The 19,076-nt window shown below is 35.8% G+C and overlaps 1 protein-coding gene across 2 annotated transcripts in view; it reads left to right on the forward strand.

Annotated features, from left to right (window-relative positions):
* LOC139964872 (uncharacterized) overlaps positions 1-19,076 on the forward strand; it is a 41,696-nt gene that overhangs the window by 13,112 nt on the left and 9,508 nt on the right. For both annotated transcript variants that reach the window (XM_071966929.1, XM_071966930.1), the window contains exons 9-28: positions 917-1,026; positions 1,840-1,947; positions 2,432-2,532; positions 2,952-3,065; positions 3,832-3,967; positions 5,095-5,201; positions 6,494-6,557; positions 8,753-8,874; positions 10,248-10,507; positions 11,142-11,275; positions 12,164-12,219; positions 12,757-12,811; positions 13,246-13,292; positions 13,659-13,787; positions 14,939-14,995; positions 16,012-16,094; positions 16,611-16,731; positions 17,583-17,708; positions 18,271-18,373; positions 18,965-19,068. In XM_071966929.1, the coding sequence (XP_071823030.1) occupies positions 917-1,026; positions 1,840-1,947; positions 2,432-2,532; positions 2,952-3,065; positions 3,832-3,967; positions 5,095-5,201; positions 6,494-6,557; positions 8,753-8,874; positions 10,248-10,507; positions 11,142-11,275; positions 12,164-12,219; positions 12,757-12,811; positions 13,246-13,292; positions 13,659-13,787; positions 14,939-14,995; positions 16,012-16,094; positions 16,611-16,731; positions 17,583-17,708; positions 18,271-18,373; positions 18,965-19,068 (2,137 nt within the window). The remainder of the gene's footprint in view (positions 1-916; positions 1,027-1,839; positions 1,948-2,431; positions 2,533-2,951; positions 3,066-3,831; positions 3,968-5,094; positions 5,202-6,493; positions 6,558-8,752; positions 8,875-10,247; positions 10,508-11,141; positions 11,276-12,163; positions 12,220-12,756; positions 12,812-13,245; positions 13,293-13,658; positions 13,788-14,938; positions 14,996-16,011; positions 16,095-16,610; positions 16,732-17,582; positions 17,709-18,270; positions 18,374-18,964; positions 19,069-19,076) is intronic.

The raw sequence follows: 19,076 nt of genomic DNA on the forward strand, positions 1-19,076 counted from the left end.
TCCTAAGTGATGTGAGATGTCCTAAGTGATGTGAGATGTCATAAGTAATGTGAGATGTCATAAGTGATGTGAGATGTCATAAGTGATGTGAGATGTCCTAAGTGATGTGAGATGTCATAAGTGATATGAGATATCCTAAGGGATATGAGATGTCATAAGTGATGTAAGATGTTATATTTGATATGAGATGTCCTAAGTGATATGAGATGTCCTACGGGATGTGAGATGTCCTAAGTGATATGAGATGTCCTAAAGGATGTGAGATGTCCTCAGTGATGTGAGATGTCCTAAGTGATGTGACATGTCCTAAGTGATGTGAGATGGCATAAGTGATGTGAGATGTCCTAAGTGATGTGAGATGTTATAAGTGATGTGAGATGTCATAAGGGATGTGAGATGTCCTAAGTGATGTGACATGTCCTAAGTGATATGAGATGGCATAAGTGATGTGAGATGTCCTAAGTGATGTGAGATGTCATAAGTGATGTGAGATGTTATATGTGATGTGAGATGTCATAAGTGATGTGAGATGTCCTAAGTGATGTGAGATGTCCTAAGAGATGTGAGATGTCCTAAGTGTTGTGAAATGTCCTAAGAGATGTGATATGTCCTAAGTGATGTGAGATGTCCTAAGTGATGTGAGATGTCATAAGTGATAAGTAATAAAAAGCTATAATCTTCTTGTTGATTTATTGTGGAAATATGATAACATTTAGAATGTTTGCTCTGTTCATTAGAATTTAATTTAATTATCAGTCAAGGTAGAATGCGCATAAGCTTTCCCAAAATATTTATGTCTCCCATTTGGAACGTCCCTTTAAATGGGTTTTTGAATATGTTCGAATATATAATAAACAAGCTATGTCATCAGTGGATGCATAAGGAAACTGTTACTATTTATAATTTCTTTCCATAGAGAGTATTCAGAGGATTCGACAGGGAACAAGGGTAAAGTGCTGGACATCGCAAGCAACAGACTCAAAGCATTGAGCGCTAAATTGCAGAACAATAGAAAAGCTATTCAAGGTCATTATTATCTGAATCTATTCCGTGAATGGTTTAGCAGACAAATGTTCATGTAGCAGTTTTGAAGTAGTGCATGATTTGCTATTATTGATTATTATGGGTCCTCTTTCTATACATGTTTTCGCACTTGTATTGTAATTTTTTTTTTTCGCATTTCTGGATAAATTGTTGCCCGTAATTTATATAACGCGTCTTTGGTGAAAGGTTGCATACGACTGGGAATTAATCTTTTCCATGTATGAAGGCAGTGTTGGCGTGGAGTTTCAATTGGTATATTGATTTGAAAATATATACTATCGAATTTAAGTATTCAGTGTGATTGTAGGTAATACAAAATAACGATACAAACACCAATCGAATCATAATCATTATAATATTTCATTCATAATGTCTCCCGGGTGTTGGTACATGCTTCTTTGTATTTGTTGTTGTTTGCTTGCTTTATTGTGTGTGTTGTTGTTGTTTTTTTGTTGAGAAAATAACAGCACTAACTTATCCGTCAGTGTACACACCTGTTGGACTTAGACCCTATCTATTCATACAGGAGATCACCATTCACCCACCCCTTTTTCCCCCTCCCCTCCCCTCCCCTCATCTTCTTGAATGTTCTATGTGACGATCTTATTTAATTCCAAAGGCTCTGACATAACTGCTTCTATTTCACCTCTCAAAAGTTGTACACAAAAATTCTTTGAAATTCTGTTTGACATGTCCTCAATGTAGTCTTTCGCAGACCGTTTTATCCTTTACTAAAAATTGCTGTTCATTTTTCTAATATTATTATTTGCATATTTTGTCTGTTTCATCATTCAGGCAAAAATCTATTGGCTGAAGCGGAAAACTGGAGAGTAGCATCAATAGAGGTCAAGAAAGGCTTGGAGGACGCGCTGAGGACATGTAGGACAAACAACGATAGGATAAGTAAGAAGCGCATAGGATATATGATGAGTAATGATAGGATAAGTAAGAAGCGCTGAGGACATATAGGACGAACAACGATAGGATAAGTAAGACGCGCTCAGGACATGTAGGACGAACAACGATAGGATAAGTAAGATGCGCTTAGGACATGTAGGACGAAAAACGATAGGATAAGTAAGAGCGCTCAGGACATGTAGGACGAACAACGATAGGAAAAGTAAGATTCTATATTTTTTTCTGACAACCGTTTTTTCTGTTCGGACGACCATCATCAGAAATAAGAAAAATCCTTAACAAAATTTCCTGAGGATTTTTAACTCTTTACAAGAGGTCTGTAACATTATTTATCAAATTTATTGTGATTTTCATTTCAATTTTGACTTTCCTTCAGTTAATGTCATTTCTTTAGATTGTAATCAAAAATCATCTATAGTTTTTTTACTCATATCTCACCATCAATGTCTCTTGTTTTTTTTACACAAAGCCATGAAAAGCGCTCTCAAACAATTCAACTTCATGAACCTTGCGATGGAGAGAAGAATCAGTGAAAATGCTGACTTATACGAAGAGATTCTAGAGCATGAGGTGAGTGGCTCAGACTTTGTGTTTTACTTATCCCTCCCTTCCTCCCCCACCTCTCCCCCCTCCCCCCCCCAACTCACCCTTGGATTTTCATCAAACAATTTAATCACTTGACTTCTATGATAAGGCTTTATCTGGATTGTCATTTATTTCAAAAGATAGTTCTTAGAAAGGAGTTTTAATTTGATGATTAGAAAATATTGATAACTTTCATGTATCAAACAGGGCAGAAAAACCTTGTTTATTAAACTGCTTACTTTATATTTAGTTTGCCTTTGACAAAGAGTCTGCCAGCATCGAAGGATCAGGGACCTCTAAATCTTTGTAGAATTTGTTATCAACTTGTATTATTCCGACAAAAGTTTTTTTTTTTATAATTTTTTTTATTAATTAGTCTTTCTCTCTTTAATTAATAATAACAGGTTAAAATCAATCACCTTGAGAAACTGAATGAGAGGATGGACGAGGAATCCAAGAAGAAGTCTAGTCGCGTCACTGGACTAGAGAAACACGTGGAGAAGGTCAATGCTAAACTTGTGAGTATTTCCAGAATCTAGCTCAACAACCAGCTCTAACAGTCACAAATCAATTATTTGTAGATGTTAAAGGCATTGAAGACTTGCCCCAAACCGCTTGCGGCACTCTGAAAAAGTTAACTTTCCGTTGCTTGCAAGTGAAGAATCTGCTTGTAGCTACAAAATGCAGGCATTAATGAAACGTGATGCCTTGTTATCTTTAGCTGGACCTGAGATGTCCATCGCTGTATCGTTTGTACACTGTGCTGTGGGTATTGACCGCAGCTGTATGTACTGACTGTACACTAGTGTCTAACACTTCTGTTACACCTCATTCGAAACTAGGTCAGATTACCGGCATGAGACGTTTCTATATGCGCGAGTATTCACTCCCTTTAAATCAAGGAAACAGGACGAAAGATTCCATCAAATTTCCTTTTGACGTCCACTGATCCTCATACTGTGCTGTGGCCGAGTAGATAAAGCCAGTGGCATCTGAAGCAATGAGGTTTAGCAATCGGGGCTTCAATCCAAATTGGATCATAAAAAATTAATAAAAATTGGGAGATATATAATTTGTGAGGAGATGTGATATATTTTATTTAATAGTATATATCTTTTCATATCTTATATCTAAACATCGCATTGTTGTTTCTCATTTTATGTGTATATAGTAATTTAAAAGATTAAAAACAAGATTATTTGATTTAGATAAATAAAACATGGCTGTAGAAAAAAAAAAATTTTTAAATATTTTTAAAAATGTAATATTATTTTTTTTTAATAGAATGAGATGAAAAACAAACAAAAACAGATGAAAACAGAGATGGAGAAGGTAAAGAATGCTAAGGTCACCCAGGCTGCTCAGGCAGAGATTGACAAAGCCCTTGCGACTGTTAATGCTCAGATGGAGGATGTGAAGGGTAACTCCCAAAATTATTTCTTGTTTGTTTGTTTGTTTGTTTCTATTTTGTTTACTTTGATTTTATGTAACACAGCACCATCTGGACCTACTGTACTTGGACGATGACGTATAAAAAATATGTTGGCTAAATCTTCAACTGAGGTGACTACACCCCAACAATAAACATCAAACTTTCCAAGGATATGAATTAATTTGCATGACTGGTGTCCAAGGTCATCGACGTTTGGCCATAATGGCAATAATGGCAAAGTGCAGCCCTCATGTTGCCCTTGGGCAAATTTCATGCAGCTCTCAAGGTGTTCAAAACCCTATTAATGTGGCCCACGGAAACCGATAGTAATGAAAATATCATGAAGTCTGTGTACTTAGGGAACTGAGTTTGTATATAGAATAGGCCTAGCCAGAGCCTTCTTGTCATAGGATATAATTTAATATGAAAATTTTCACATTTCACAAAGTCGGCAGATCATTAAAGTGTTGTGGCTTGAAGATGGGTACAAACTTTCACTGTGGCCTGTCAAATCAATTGTGTGTCCAAGCCTGCCCTCAAGTATACTAGAAAGACCACAATATACAGTGACCTAGTAAACACAAATTATTGAATTCTCTTAAACTGTCACTCAAGTGGATTTTGTTTTTGTTACAAAAACATTAATGTTCTTTGTTTGGCCACGTTCTAGGAGGGTGAACCCATTGGGCTAAATGAAAGTATTCTCATTTTTAGTATGGTGCCTATATTAATACATGACGGTGTGTTATATCATGGTAGGCAGTTTAGCCTAACCAACCAAGAAGAGAAGGCGAATACATACTAAATAGTGACGTACTACATACTCGGTACTCTCATTCGTATACCCTAAATACATCCTTTCTCTCATGGAAATTGCATTTCCTTTTTGGCTATATCCTTATATTTTTGCTTAACTGTGATCATGAAGTGGAATATATTATGCAATCATACATATTCATGATGTAAATTACCATATGCTGCAGTCATTATGTATTATATTGATATATGCCCCCTTCACTGGACTGCATGTGCTATTATTTTAACTGAAAAACAATTTTTATTTTCTTTTAGCCCAAATATTTTGATGTTTTTAAGTGATTTTAAATGTCCTACAGCCAAAGCTGAACAAGACATCAAACTGTTGAATGAGAAGATTGAAACCCAAGAGAAAGAATTTCAGGAGAAGGTTGCTTCTTTAGAGGCTGAAGTGGAAGACTGCCAGGTAAATTGTTGTCATAGCAACTGCATTGTTTAACTGTAGCATTCATTTAGAATAATCAAAATATGAATTGGTAGGATGAACATTAAGACCAGCAGTTGCAATTTTTTAATATGATTTCTTTTCCTGTCCCTTTAAAGATCTGCGTTATCAACTCTAGGAAATTTCTGAGATTACGTAATCGACCGGCCACGGTCGTGAATCCACCTCAGGCTCTAAGATTAGCCTGCATAGCTTCATAAAACCATTATAGGCTCTTAGTGTAAACACTGTGTGGAAATATGTTCATGTCTACAGTGTAGTTAATCATACAGCGTTTCACACAAAGACCCTCATTCAAGAAAAGATATGTGGCAGTCATTGCAGACTACTTGGTAAAAAGAGGTCATTTTTACAACCAATGCAGGTCGATTACATAATTTCAAGAAACTTTTCCATGATAGCATGCTATAGTTGGGGTCTATACAGCAGACCTTTAAGTCATCCTATGGTAGAGCACACTAAATCACAAGTTAATTTAGCCTTAGGCTGCTCCTCGTTTGCATCTTCCGTTGATTAGCTTTTGACGTTATATCTAACGACCCGGATGAGACCTTTACTGAAGCAAATTAAAGGTGTAAGTAATTATTGTGCAAATTCAAGGGTGAAAGGATAATTATCTGAAAGGATGATTATCTGAAAGGATGTTCATTCATACTTAGTAAAGATTCCTAAATCCTATTGGTCCATTCAGGTCAGCTGACCGTGGTTAATCCTGTGAGTAACGCACGGTAAAATTACGGGGCATCACTTTAATAAATCTTTGGTTATATGTAACCAAAAATGTTTTGTTTTATGATTTTTCCCCCACACAAATGGTAGTGTATGAATGAACGGGGTTAATCAACGGTCTAGCGTGCGTTACTCACATGATTAATGCACTCCGGGTGTTAATGCTATCGCTGGCTGCACTCGGGCTCCGCCCTCATGCATCGCTTGCATTATCCCCCGATTGTGCATTAATCCTGTGAGTAACGCACGCTAGACCGTTGATTAACCCCTTATTTATTGGTCAGCTCGTCTTGGAAATAGACAAATTTTTGTAGACCCTTTGGCATATCCGAAAAATGAAGTTGTCATTCCGCACGTTAATTTTGCACACATGGGGGGCGGGAACACTTTATATTGACCCATAATTGGCTAAAACAGAGGACTTGCTAATTCCCCTTTGAGTTTCTTCTGTAAAATGTTAAACTTATCTTTCTGTGACTTATTTTCACCCAGTCAGATGTTTATTTTATTTTCTCTTTTACTAGAGTACAATAACCAAGTTAAACATAGCTTTGGATAACCTGGACTGTCAACTTAACGATGCTTTAGGTGAGCATAACTTCAAATGGCTTTTTGGGTTGGGTAATTATGATTTTTACCAATCCAATCTAATATCACTCAAAAATAAAATTGTGATTGATAAAAAAACTCAGATTGTATTTTCCAGGTAGTTCTTGCAGGTAGGTTCATAACTATAGACTTTGTTTTTGAACCTCAATGCTTGTGTTGCCAATTCCAAAATATTTATAACCAGTTTTCTAATTTGATATCTACTCATACACTGTCATAAACCACAAGAATGCAATATGCAGACAGTGTTTCCCTCTCTACAAGAGTGTTTATTTTTCATGAGGAGTGAATTTTTCTAACGTTTTCATTCCCCCCCCCCCCCCGGAATGAACTATTCTTAGCTGAACATCATAAATCAAGTTTCGCTATTTGGAGCTAAAGAATGTGAGAGGTTGACGCATGTCTATAGCGAAGAAGAAGAAGTCTTGCATCATCTTTATCAAGTGGTACTAATAAATCTCGTCGGTCAGATAAATGTTGATCAATTTCTTTGGTTTCTCTCTGATTTATCTAATTTGGTTGAACTTTATGTTTTCTCAATGTTTTTGCTTTAAGGATGAATTCACACAACTTTACCAGTCTTTGTGTAAGATACTGCATTTACCAGTCACACACACTTAATCACTTTAATTGTTGATCAGATTACTTCATTACTAACAGAGATTACTTAACATGAGACTTCCTGGTATAACCTCTACTCAGATCATTGGAGTACAACATTTTACTAACAGATTATTCACCTTGAGATCATTTTGAACGGATGGACGGTTCATCAGATCACATAATCACTTCTGTCTCTGCAGTTCCATTTACTGGTATTACCTCTACTTAGATCATTGGAGTACAACATTTTACTGACAGATTTATTCACCTTGAGATCATTTTGATCGCATGGACAGTTGATCAGATCACATAATCATTTCTGTCTCTGCAGTTCCATATACTGGTAGGCCCCTATTACCTCTCCTTAGATCCTTAGAGTACAACATTTACAAACAGATTATTCACTTTTCAGATCACTTTCATTAGCCCTATGAGATCATCAAAGTACACCATATACTAACAGATTATTGACCATCAGATCATTTTGATTGCATGGACGGTTGATCAGATCACATAATTACTTATGTCTCTGCACTTTCATTACTGGTATTAGCCCTATGAGATCATCAAATTACTAACCGATTATTCACCATCAGATCATTTTGATCGCGTGGACGGTTGATCAAATCCATGTACTATCATTAACTCTGCTCATATCATTAGAGTACACTTTTTTTACTATTCATTTACCTTTTTATTACATTTATTTCTACTTCATGTTATTACCAGCATATGAACATTCAACACCTCTTTTGATTGGTTTAAAATGACAGGTGATAAGTAACACAATTCTACTGTTACCACGGATACACACCCACTATATTTAAATATTACATAGCAATACATTTCCATCTTTTACGCCATAAGCTGTACCCCAATAGCGCAGATCTTCACAGATTTCTCTCTTTGTTAAATTGACATCCCTATTTGTTGTAATCATTTCCAAGAATTTAACATATTTTAAATTAGTCTTTGAACATTTCACATTTAGATACAAGAATGTTTTCTTGCTTGCTTATGTCATTGAGGCATAGCTGACAGTCAAACAGTATAATTGCATTGACATTATCGTTGATCGCCCTCTCCAGCTCCCCTCCCCCAACCCAACACCCCCTCTATCATGGTTAATTTTTTTTTAAATCTCTCATATTCCTAAAGTCCATATTTCTGTTATTAATGGTAATTTGTATTCAGTAATTTTAGTTTAATACACCTAAATATTTGATCTTTTTTTATATTTTGGGGGGTCAGCTGTGGAAACACTTGCCGTCTTCGGTTGCAGAACAATCCACATTTCTCTCTTTCAAAAAAGCTCTGAAGACAGTTCTCTTTAAGGAGTTCTTAAAGTAATCCTATTTTTTCTCTTTTCTGTCTTGTTGCTGTTTATGTTCATTTTTATGTTTTATTTTTTTCTTATAAAGAATATCGTTTTAGTTATGGCGCTATATAAATGCCTTATTATGATGATTATTAGTATTATTATAGTTATTATCTTTCAACAAGGTACTCACCTTGATTTCTGTTTTTGACAATCGCATCATTTCATCTATCTCTCTCTCTTCCATTCGCAGACAAGCAGGACGAATATGCGAATCGATTGGACGTCACGGAAAACCAGAGCAAGGCCAAACAGTCACGGCAGGAATCTATCCGAGAACAGTACAAAGACCAGCTGAAGAATTACAAACGAGAGGTATAAAAGACGCTGTTTAATACATGAAAATAAATTTATTGTGCAGGTCGAAAATTTGTAGATTTCCTCAATCTGTTTTCGTTTTAAATAATTTATTAGTACTAATATGTATGAATGGTTTTTTTTTAGATACTCCTGCAAGCAGGAACTCGCGAAGAAGCCATCATTGGCTTATCAAAGCCGCAAGCTGAGAGAAGTCAGTCTCTTAGATTCATATTTAACGACCATAATTATGAATTGTCAATTGTCAACAACTCTGTAACTGGACGACATACATTAATCTTGGAGTGACTCGAACTCGGTGCCTTATAATTGAAAGGCACCGGTGTTAACCACTTAGCTAACACTCCTAATATAATATTACAAAAGTGTCCAAGTAGCCAACATGTTCTTATAGTAAATTATATTCAGTTTGTAAAAAATTGTTGTTAAAAATCTGCCTTAAAATTATCCTTAGTAAAGGACCGTAATTATAGTCATAGAGCAACGCTTTTAGAATGATGTCATTGAGGCCTCTATTGACCCATACTTAATACCAGACCATATTTATAGTCATAGACTAGGTTTCATCCGACATTGTCCTGAATCGTTGTCATTGTGGTCTCCTTCAATGAACATACCTCACACCTGAAGTTTTTGAGGCATTTCTGGCTATATTTACCAGTCTTTGTCATTGTGGCCCCATCTAGTGAACATACCTCATAACCAGAGGTTGCTGAGGCTGTATTCACCAATCATTGTCATTGTGGCCTCATCTAGTGAACATAGCCTACTGTACCTCACACCAGCTAGATTGATGAGGCTGTATTCACCAATCACTGTCATTGTAGCCTTATCTAGTGAACATACCTCACAACCTTTAAGTTGATGAGGCTGTATTCACCAATCATTGTCATTGTGGCCTCATCTAGTGAACATAGCCTACTGTACCTCACACCAGCTAGGTTGATGAGGCTGTATTCACCAATCATTGACATTTTGGCCTCATCTAGTGAACATAGCCTACTGTACCTCACACCAGCTAGGTTGATGAGGCTGTATTCACCAATCATTGACATTTTGGCCTCATCTAGTGAACATAGCCTACTGTACCTCACACCAGCTAGCTTGATGAGGCTGTATTCACCAATCATTGTCATTATGGCCTCAACTAGTGAACATTGCTTACTGTACCTCACACCAGCTAGGTTGATGAGGCTGTATTCACCAATCATTGTCATTGTGGCCTCATGTAGTAAAAGTACCTCACAACCTCTAAGTTGATGAGGTAAATTTCATCATGTTTGTGTCGTACCAGAGGTTGCTGAGGTTCGTTGACATTTACCTATTTGTTGTTGTTTGTTTACTTATTTGTTTGTTTATTTCCTGGTTAGGTTGACACATTGGAGAAAGAGTTGGAGAGTATGAAACAGGATATGAAAAGCAAAGAGGAGCTCATACAGACTCAAGAAGAAAAGATAGCGGAGATATTGGCACAGCTCAAAGGGGTCAGAAGGTCGCCGGTCCAGCCCGCCAAGGACTTTGCTGCTCCGGGCTCCCCAAATGAATTTAAACAATACATAGCACGATTGAAGAGTGATTATGACCATGAAATTCATATGTTGCAAGAACACAATGCCAAGGAAAAACTAAGGTTAAAAAAAAATTATGTTATTTCTTTATAATATTTAAATCAAGTTTTGGGAAAGGGATTGAGATGAGGTTTGCAACTTAAAAGTCTGGAATATTTCTCTTTAAGATTAGTTTTTAACTGTCTGGCAATGTCATACACCTTGAAAATGATCTTAATCGAAATTAAGAAAAGTGAGATGGATTTACAGTTTTGTGGCCAAAAAAAAAGGCATTGAAGACTCGCCCCAAACCGCGTGCCGCGCTCTGAAAAAGTTAACTTTCCGTTGCTTGCAAATGACGTTTTCTTCTTGTCGCTACAAAATGCAGACAGTAATGAAACGTGATACCTTGTTATTTTTTATCTAGACCTGAGATTTCCACGCTGCTATGTACACTGTGTTGTGGGTATTGACCGTAGCTGTATGTATCGACTGTACACTAGTGTCTAATTACCGACGGTAGCAAGCTGTGTGTGTATTTTCTGGGATCAATCGTGGTGTCTAACACTTCTGTTACACCTCATTCAAAACTAGGTCAGATTACCGGCATTAGACGTTTCTTTGTGCACGAGTACGTCTTCACTCCCATTAAGTTTTCCTACTTGTATTCATAGTAACATGATCTTTGATTTGTTGACGTCACTATTCGATCACCAGATCAGAGGCAGCCATGAGACGGATGACTCAGGAAGCCCACGCTCAGCTGAATTCTATTCACAAAGAGAGTCTGGTTCTGTTAAGAGCAATAAACAGGTTTAAGGATAGTACGGCAGCCATCTTTGATAAGGAAGGTATAAAAGTATGAATATTAAAAGGTCTTCACGTTTTAAATAAAGTTAACTAACTTCTTAATCAGTTTAAGGCCACTGATAGCTAGCATTTAAAATAAAGTATGCTGTGACTAACTACATTGAGGGTGAGTTTATATTGTGGTATAATATAGTTAGCTTCATTAAGACTTAGTTTTTGATACAAAATATTAATATGGTTTAATTTACTGAAAGTCAGTGGTAACTTGTAGTTTACAATAGTGTAAACTCTATCCGACAAACAAGTTGACTGATTATGTACTTGTCGCAACTTCTCTTGCCATATATTCCAACTCGCACACTTTGTTCGTCCAACAAACTGTATTTAACTATTCCTAAACCATGCTTGAAGACCTACAGTATGGTTACAGAAGCTTTGAATACTCTGGCTCTTATCTCTGGAACAAGTTACCAGATCACATTCAAACATGCTCTAAACTTTCTACATTCAAAAGTCTACTTAAGACCCATCTTTTCACTTTGTTCTTTTGTAAATTTATCTGCTTTCTTTGTAAAGCGCCTTGAGCAGTGACTTTTGTTTACTGATTTGGCGCTATATAAGTCTCATTGATTATTATTATTATTATTGCATCCATCAAAACACAACAGCAAATTTTAAATTCTGATCTAAATCTGACATAAATTATGCAAATTAACAACTTTTATAGGGCAATCTCATGAATATTCATTGTTGTTGTCAAGAACATTTTGTGATGAAGTTATAAAATTACACAAGGAATCTTTGTGTTATTTATTTGATATTAAATATACTAATCATAATAACAATGATAAAAACAACAAGAACAGTAATAATAATAACTATATTAACAATATAAAAAAATAATATTACTTTATTTTCTTTTTTTCAAGGTCTAGCTGACATCGGCCATGAAATCAAACAGATGCAGAATCTGACCACCGATGAGGTATGGAACCCTTAAGGTCAATAACTGTCATCAGTGTTACTGCTAAATATGCTAGAAAGCCAGAATAATGGTCACTGCGACTCAGATTTTGACAAGCGTTTTACTGCCACTCTCAAAGCGATTTGCCTCACTGGGAAAATTATATGTGTTATTAAAAGTCCACCCTTCCCCATTCCAATCCCTTCCCGTATTAAGTATTGCAGGTTTTACTCCAAAAGAGAATGTCTTTGCCTACAAGTGTTTATGGGGGCCCCTGGGGTCCACTTGAGCTTGGAGGACCATTTACCTATTTCATACCCCAGCACCGTTGAATTATTTAAGCCTACTTCACATTTTTACATTTCTCCACAAAATAGTGATTGATAATTGTCCGACGACACTCCATTAAAACTCGTTCGGATTTGACAATGTGATAAACTGTTGTAGTTACATATACTAGGGAATATGTATATATAGTGATTATTCTTTAATCATCATAATGTTTACAAAGTGGACAAATTGTGGAAAATATCGTTTCATTTTTTTTAATACCTGCAGAGACCAACGGATATCAAATCAAAACTGAACCAAATGGGAGGCAACGCAGTGGAACGTGAGTCCGAGCTGTTTACAGAAATGAAATTAAAACTATGAAGAACTTTAGTCAAATTTAGGACCAATTGATAAATTTAAAAGGTTATCAATAATGCAGCCCCCGCCCCCTGATATGCTAGAAAGTCTGATTATGGTCACTCGTGCTAAAAACTTCAACATGTGCTTTGCCTGACACCCTCAAAGCATTTTTCATCAGTGAGACTCTATTTTTAGTCAGATCGAAAAATGATGTGAATTTCAAACTTGCTCTTTTCTTTTTTTATCTTTAATTCCTGTCAAATTATAAACAAAAATACTTTGGACAGAAACTTTGATAAAAGTCCAGCAACTTGCTCACAAATTTCAACAGTTATAAAAATTAACTATTTTAATTTTTGTCACACATCGCTCCCTCATTTCATCCATCTCCGTTTATCTGTTTATTTTTCGCAGTGCTCGTCTCCCTGGAACTGAAACTTTCCCAAGCATTCATGAACAAGGTATTCAGTTTTCTGCTTCTCTGTTAATTTCAATCAGTTAATAATAATGTGTTCTAATTTTCAAATATCTTTGCCATTTTTTTTATTTTTAGTATGCTTAAAATTTGTAAGCAATATTAATGACTTTTAGGCATTATCACATTGAACCGATGCGACATTTCAGATGAAATTTTATTCCCAAGCTATAAAATAAAGAAGAATAAAAATGGTAAATGAAAAAGATTTCTTTTCATAAACCATTTTTAATTCTCTGCATTTTTTTATTTCTTTCCTTTAAATTATTCATTTATGATATTTATAAATGTCTCGTTTTTTCAAATATCAGTTTCAACCTCGCTTTTGTTCATTTTGTTCGTCTTATGACAGAGACTGGAATTGAAGGAAGCGTTAATGCCCAAGCAACGATCGATGGCACCGGCTGTAAACTCAGAAGTCAATGCCGAGATTGATAAACTCACCAAGGAAAATGAAACGTTGAATGAAAAATTAGAAAAGGTAAACAAAATAAATATATTGTAAATTATATCTGGCAGACTGGGAAAGGACTATAACCCTCTCCTTTGTCTATTAAAAAACAAACAATTTTTTTTATTTTATTAACCTTTAGAATATAGGTTAATGCATTAGATTCAAACTGTTAGATATTAGCTTCCAGGACCCTGGACAATTATTATAGATCTATGGCCTATATCAAACATATGATTTCATCAGTTCAATCCATATTTAATCTACTTTTTTACACCTAAAGTATAAAACCACTTTATATGGCTATAACGTCTTCTAAAAGACCATAAAAGACTATGAGATAATTGAGATCACACGTTTAACTACAACACAAAAAAGAAGCTCATCTCTTGTGGTGTAAATTATAGCACCTTTTGATATATTTTTGGGTCAAGCTTTTATATATCTATTGTAACAGTAGTAGAAAGCAGAAGATTATATGAAAGCTTCGCTGGAATCGAATAGTCGTAGCGACCTCTGACAGACGATGGCTTCGTGAATGTGTAATAGATTGGACCATCTCAGCATCATACGGAAAAGAGATTTCACAATTCTCAGAAGGGTTCACTTCGTTTTAATAAATAACGACATTTTCGGCGATAGTTTTAGTCCCGATACGTTACGGTAAAAGAAAAAGAGAAACGTTTAAAATTCTAGTAACGTTTTCGTTGCTATTCTGGGTTTTGAGAGTTTCAGCCTCAAAATAAGGTAAATGCTCTGGAAGGCTCCTTTAAGGGGGTAAATTGATCATGACATCATCGGTGCCTCGATCCATTCAAACATTGATTTATTAATTCTAATGACTGAACCAAAATATTTTCTTTTTAATTTCATACGAAAACAGAGCTTCCTTGGACGGCATTCAATACCATTTGTCCTTAATATAATGATAATAATTTTTGCTTTTTTTATATAATTTTGTTTATTTTTTATTTGTCCTTGCCAAAGTTAAAGTGCACTGTAAACATTATATATGAGGCCATGATTTTGTTTATTGTCTCTATTGAGTTTCATGTTACATCTGGAGAACCGAGCTAATCAAATCTCACATCGAAAAATAACTAGATAGTTTTACCTTTGTTTAGCCCAATTCTATTTCATATATTTTGTCCATTTTTCCCCTTTTTTCCATTTTGTTCCAGTCCCAAGAGCTTATTGTTGCAGGAGAATATCGCTTCGGGGAACTGAAGAGAATAAATGTAAGTATTCTCCTAAGATGTTTTAAGTTTAGGTCAAACATCACCATTGCAAAGTAATTTCACATAACTTGCATTTGTCACTGGAAGCATGCAGTTTTCTTTGCTAACCCTCAATCTATTTCGAGGAAAACCATCTAAACTTAAAAGTTGGTGTTGATTTTCATCTTGTCTTAATGAAAAAGTAACAAATTTGCAAACATTTTTCTTCGCACCTAACTGTGTTTATTCAAAATACGCTTGAAATTATGCAATTGTAACAGACCCAAAAATGTATATTGCCAACTATTTGAACTATTTTGACTGTTTTATTCATTCTACATATTTATGTATTTAAAGGTATACACAAATAGTTTGTCATTTTTTTCTATTTACTGTTATATTACTCTATGATCCAAGTATATGTCTATATCTAATACTGTTGCCATGACAACCAAAAAATGAATGAAATCAAAATATTTCTTTTTAAATGTGACATGAATCTTGACCAGTCAACCTAATGAACAGTAGTCTTGGTCAAGACGTTCCTTCTATATATAAATATCCTCCAATTATAACACTAACTGAGGGCGCCCTTCCACATAATCTGCCTGTCAATGGAATTAGCCTTTAAAACGATTTTGAAAGATTTTCGTAAGAGGATGTGAGGGCGCACTCATATTAATTGTAACAGCAGAATTCCAGGGTCTTGAACAACACTTAATGAACAGCAGCAATTGTTACTACAGAATTTCAGTATCGAACACTTACCGAGATCTATCTAAGAAAGGGCCACATTATGGAGAGAAAAAAATTTCAGGAAATGTTAGATATTCTGATATAAAATTATACGTATCTCTACTACTTTATTTACTAATCTATGCAACCTATAGTCCAAATAATTAACACATGGTATCTTTTGATCGATTATATTTTCATTTACTTCAATTTTTCGGAGTAGTTTAGTGAGATATCTTTTGCTTCTATTTCAATAAATTTTTTCTCGTTAATATGTATTTTTATTAATTTTTTTTTTGAAGGATGAGAAATACCAGGCTCTTCTAGACAGACATAAGGGGATGATACTGCACAGTAGTAATTTACAACGCGAGCTCAAGCAACTGTGAGTTAATTAATATGCTAATGATCACAGCAGTCATAAATCCAGGGTGTGGGGAGGGGCTTTTGCCCCTGGGGGGGACCACAGACCCTACATGGAAGCAACTGTGAGCTACTTACTATGCTAATGATCACAACAGTCAACAAGTAACACTACTAGCATGACCTGTAATACAATCCTCCTTCCCCTACTCCCACCCCACCCCCCCTCAAAGCACCTTTCATCACGCGACTTGTTGAATACACAGTTGAAGCAGATGGCAGGATCCAATTGATAAAATCGTTTAGTACGTAAACAAATTCTTAAATTTTGGTGATTGACATATACTCAGGCCTATTGTTTCCAATTAGAATAATCACAGCAGATGCTAATTACTCAACCAATCAGAGAGGGAGCTGTGATTTAAAATTGTCAAACAGATGTAAGACACATTATATACACACTAGTTTGGCCACAAGCCAACTATTGTAAGTAGGTATCAACCATTGCTCCATCATCTCTCGATTTCTGAACGTTTAGAGAGGAAGCCTTCCGTAAGGAGATGAAGAAGAGAGACTCCAAGTTACGTTCGATGAGAGGCAGCCTAGCGGAGCAAGCTAGGAATCACCAGGTGTTGGTCAATCGTCTGGAGATGTCGACAGTAAGTAGAAACCAACGATGCCTCAAATGGAGGAAGACACAAAATAGATGTTCTGTTGAGCTTTGTGGAGGAAAGGGTAAAAACGAGGGGGCTATGCAGGATTAGGGATAAACTTGCTGGGTTCCCTGACAACATATTTCTTAGTGGAGACGATCTCCTGCTATTATTGTTGGTGAAGTGGACCACTGAACTCTTCTGATACACAAGGTTATTTTACAGGTTTGCTGTATTGGCCCCAAATATGCTAGATGTTCAAATATTGGTCATCTTTGGTCAAAATTCTTAAACTGTTTTTATTGCAACCTTCGAGGAAGTTTGCCTCACTGGGACATTCAGTAATCTTGCATGTTACTTAAAAATGTCTGAGAACAATTTGGAGAGTAAAGACCTCCAGGAAAGTACTTTTTGAAAACTTCTAGCAATTATAGCGTGCTATAATTTGGGGCCTACAATGACTACCTTTAAAGTTAAGGGAAGAGTTAATCACTCTGTTAATTTTTTTTTATTGATTAATTGATTTTATTATTTACTTAAATTAATACCACTTTTTTTTAAATTTTGTATTTATTTATTTTTATTTCTTATTTGTTTTCCACTCTTGTATTCTTTTGTACTTAGTCTGTCTTTTGTTTGTCTTTTATTCTTTTATATGTTACCATTACCTTTTATTTATTGTTTCTGTTCTACGGTTATCGGTGAGGGCTGTGAACTTCCTACGGACCTGGCTCGGATGTATCGTAAGCATTTTGCAAAACTGGGGATACGGGCAGGATGGAGTCACTCTTTAGTTGTTTCTTACTAAGGGTTCCCCCCCCCCCCTGCCTATTTCTTACATCTCTTCCTTTCTATAGGTACCAGAGGAGCCAGAAAAGCCAGATATTAGTCAATTAAAACTAAAGGTCAAAGATCAAATGAAGAACCTGGAGATGTTGCAAGGAGCTCTGAAGGAGAATAAAATTTCGTTGGAACTCCACACAGTAAGATATTCTACCATTATGACCATGTAAACAAATTACATCTTGTGACTGTTGTTCGTACAATATGTTACAAACATATCATGGTCCTTTAAAACTACATTTTACATAAGCCATGTACGATCATTAGGGTTAGTGTTAACTTTACGGAATATCGCCACCATTTTCGAGATTAGCAAATTTCTTACATTCCAAATTGAGTGGATTATGAATTCTTACATTTTCCGCAACCACTTTTTACGAGACTGTTGGAAATGAAACGGAATCCAACATTAAACTGTATGATGTACCATACAAGTATATAATTACACTCCCAGGGATAGCCTTACTGTGCTCTGGTATTGTCAATACTAAGGTATATGAAAATGCACTACTTTGAGTGGCAATATGCACACAAACACAAAATAAAAAGTTTAAAGATACCTTATGAAAGCAATTACTTTAACAGGTCACCCAGAATAGATCACAGATACAAGTTTTTGATACATTTAACATAAAGATAAAAGAAGAGGATGACCAAAGCAAAAAATTAGGTTTAATCCTAATCTTGGTTCTTTGTCTTTAGATTACAGTTGACATCATAAATCAAGCCATGGAAGTCCCAGAGATGAGATTAAGACAGATGTTTGAGAGGTACATCATGTTTAGGAGGATGCAGGACCAGAAAGGTAAGAGAAATGAAAATCATCTGATCTAATCTGACCAATCAGAGGAAAGCATATTGTAGATGTCAATTAATACCAGACCAGGGGGAGGAAGGGGAAGTGGGGGAAACAGCTGGTTGGGGGACTTCTGCTGAGTAGATGAGTATTCAATGAAATCTGTATGTAAGACCTATTTTTATGCGGGTCTCATTTTTTCGATGGGGAATTTTACACAAACTATGTGAGGGATTTCATCCACTTACTTAAAGGCATTGAAGACTCGCCCCAAACACCGTGCGGCCATCTGAAAATGTTAACTTTCTGTTGCTTGCAAGTGACGTTTTGTTCGTGTCGCTACAAAATGCAGACAGTAATGAAACGTGATACCTTGTTATCTTTAGCTGGACCTGAGATGTCCATCGCTGTATTGTTTGTACACTGTGCTGTGGGTATTGACCGCAGCTGTATGTACTGACTATACACAAGTGTCTAATTACCAATGGTAGCAAGCTGTGTGTGTGTATTTTCTGGAATCGATGGTGGTGTCTAACACTTCTGTTACACCTCATTCGAAACTAGGTCAGATTACCGGCATTATTACTTCTTCCTCTGCAGAGAATATGTTGGAGAAAATTGAAGACTTTGCTAACGAAAGTGACAACAAGAAAGAGCAGAAGCTGGCCAGCTTTCTGGAGAGGATGGAGACTAAAGTGAACGAGGTCAAGGG

The sequence above is a fragment of the Apostichopus japonicus genome, chromosome 23 (genome assembly GCF_037975245.1).
Source record: "Apostichopus japonicus isolate 1M-3 chromosome 23, ASM3797524v1, whole genome shotgun sequence".
Taxonomy (NCBI): Eukaryota; Metazoa; Echinodermata; class Holothuroidea; order Aspidochirotida; family Stichopodidae; genus Apostichopus; species Apostichopus japonicus.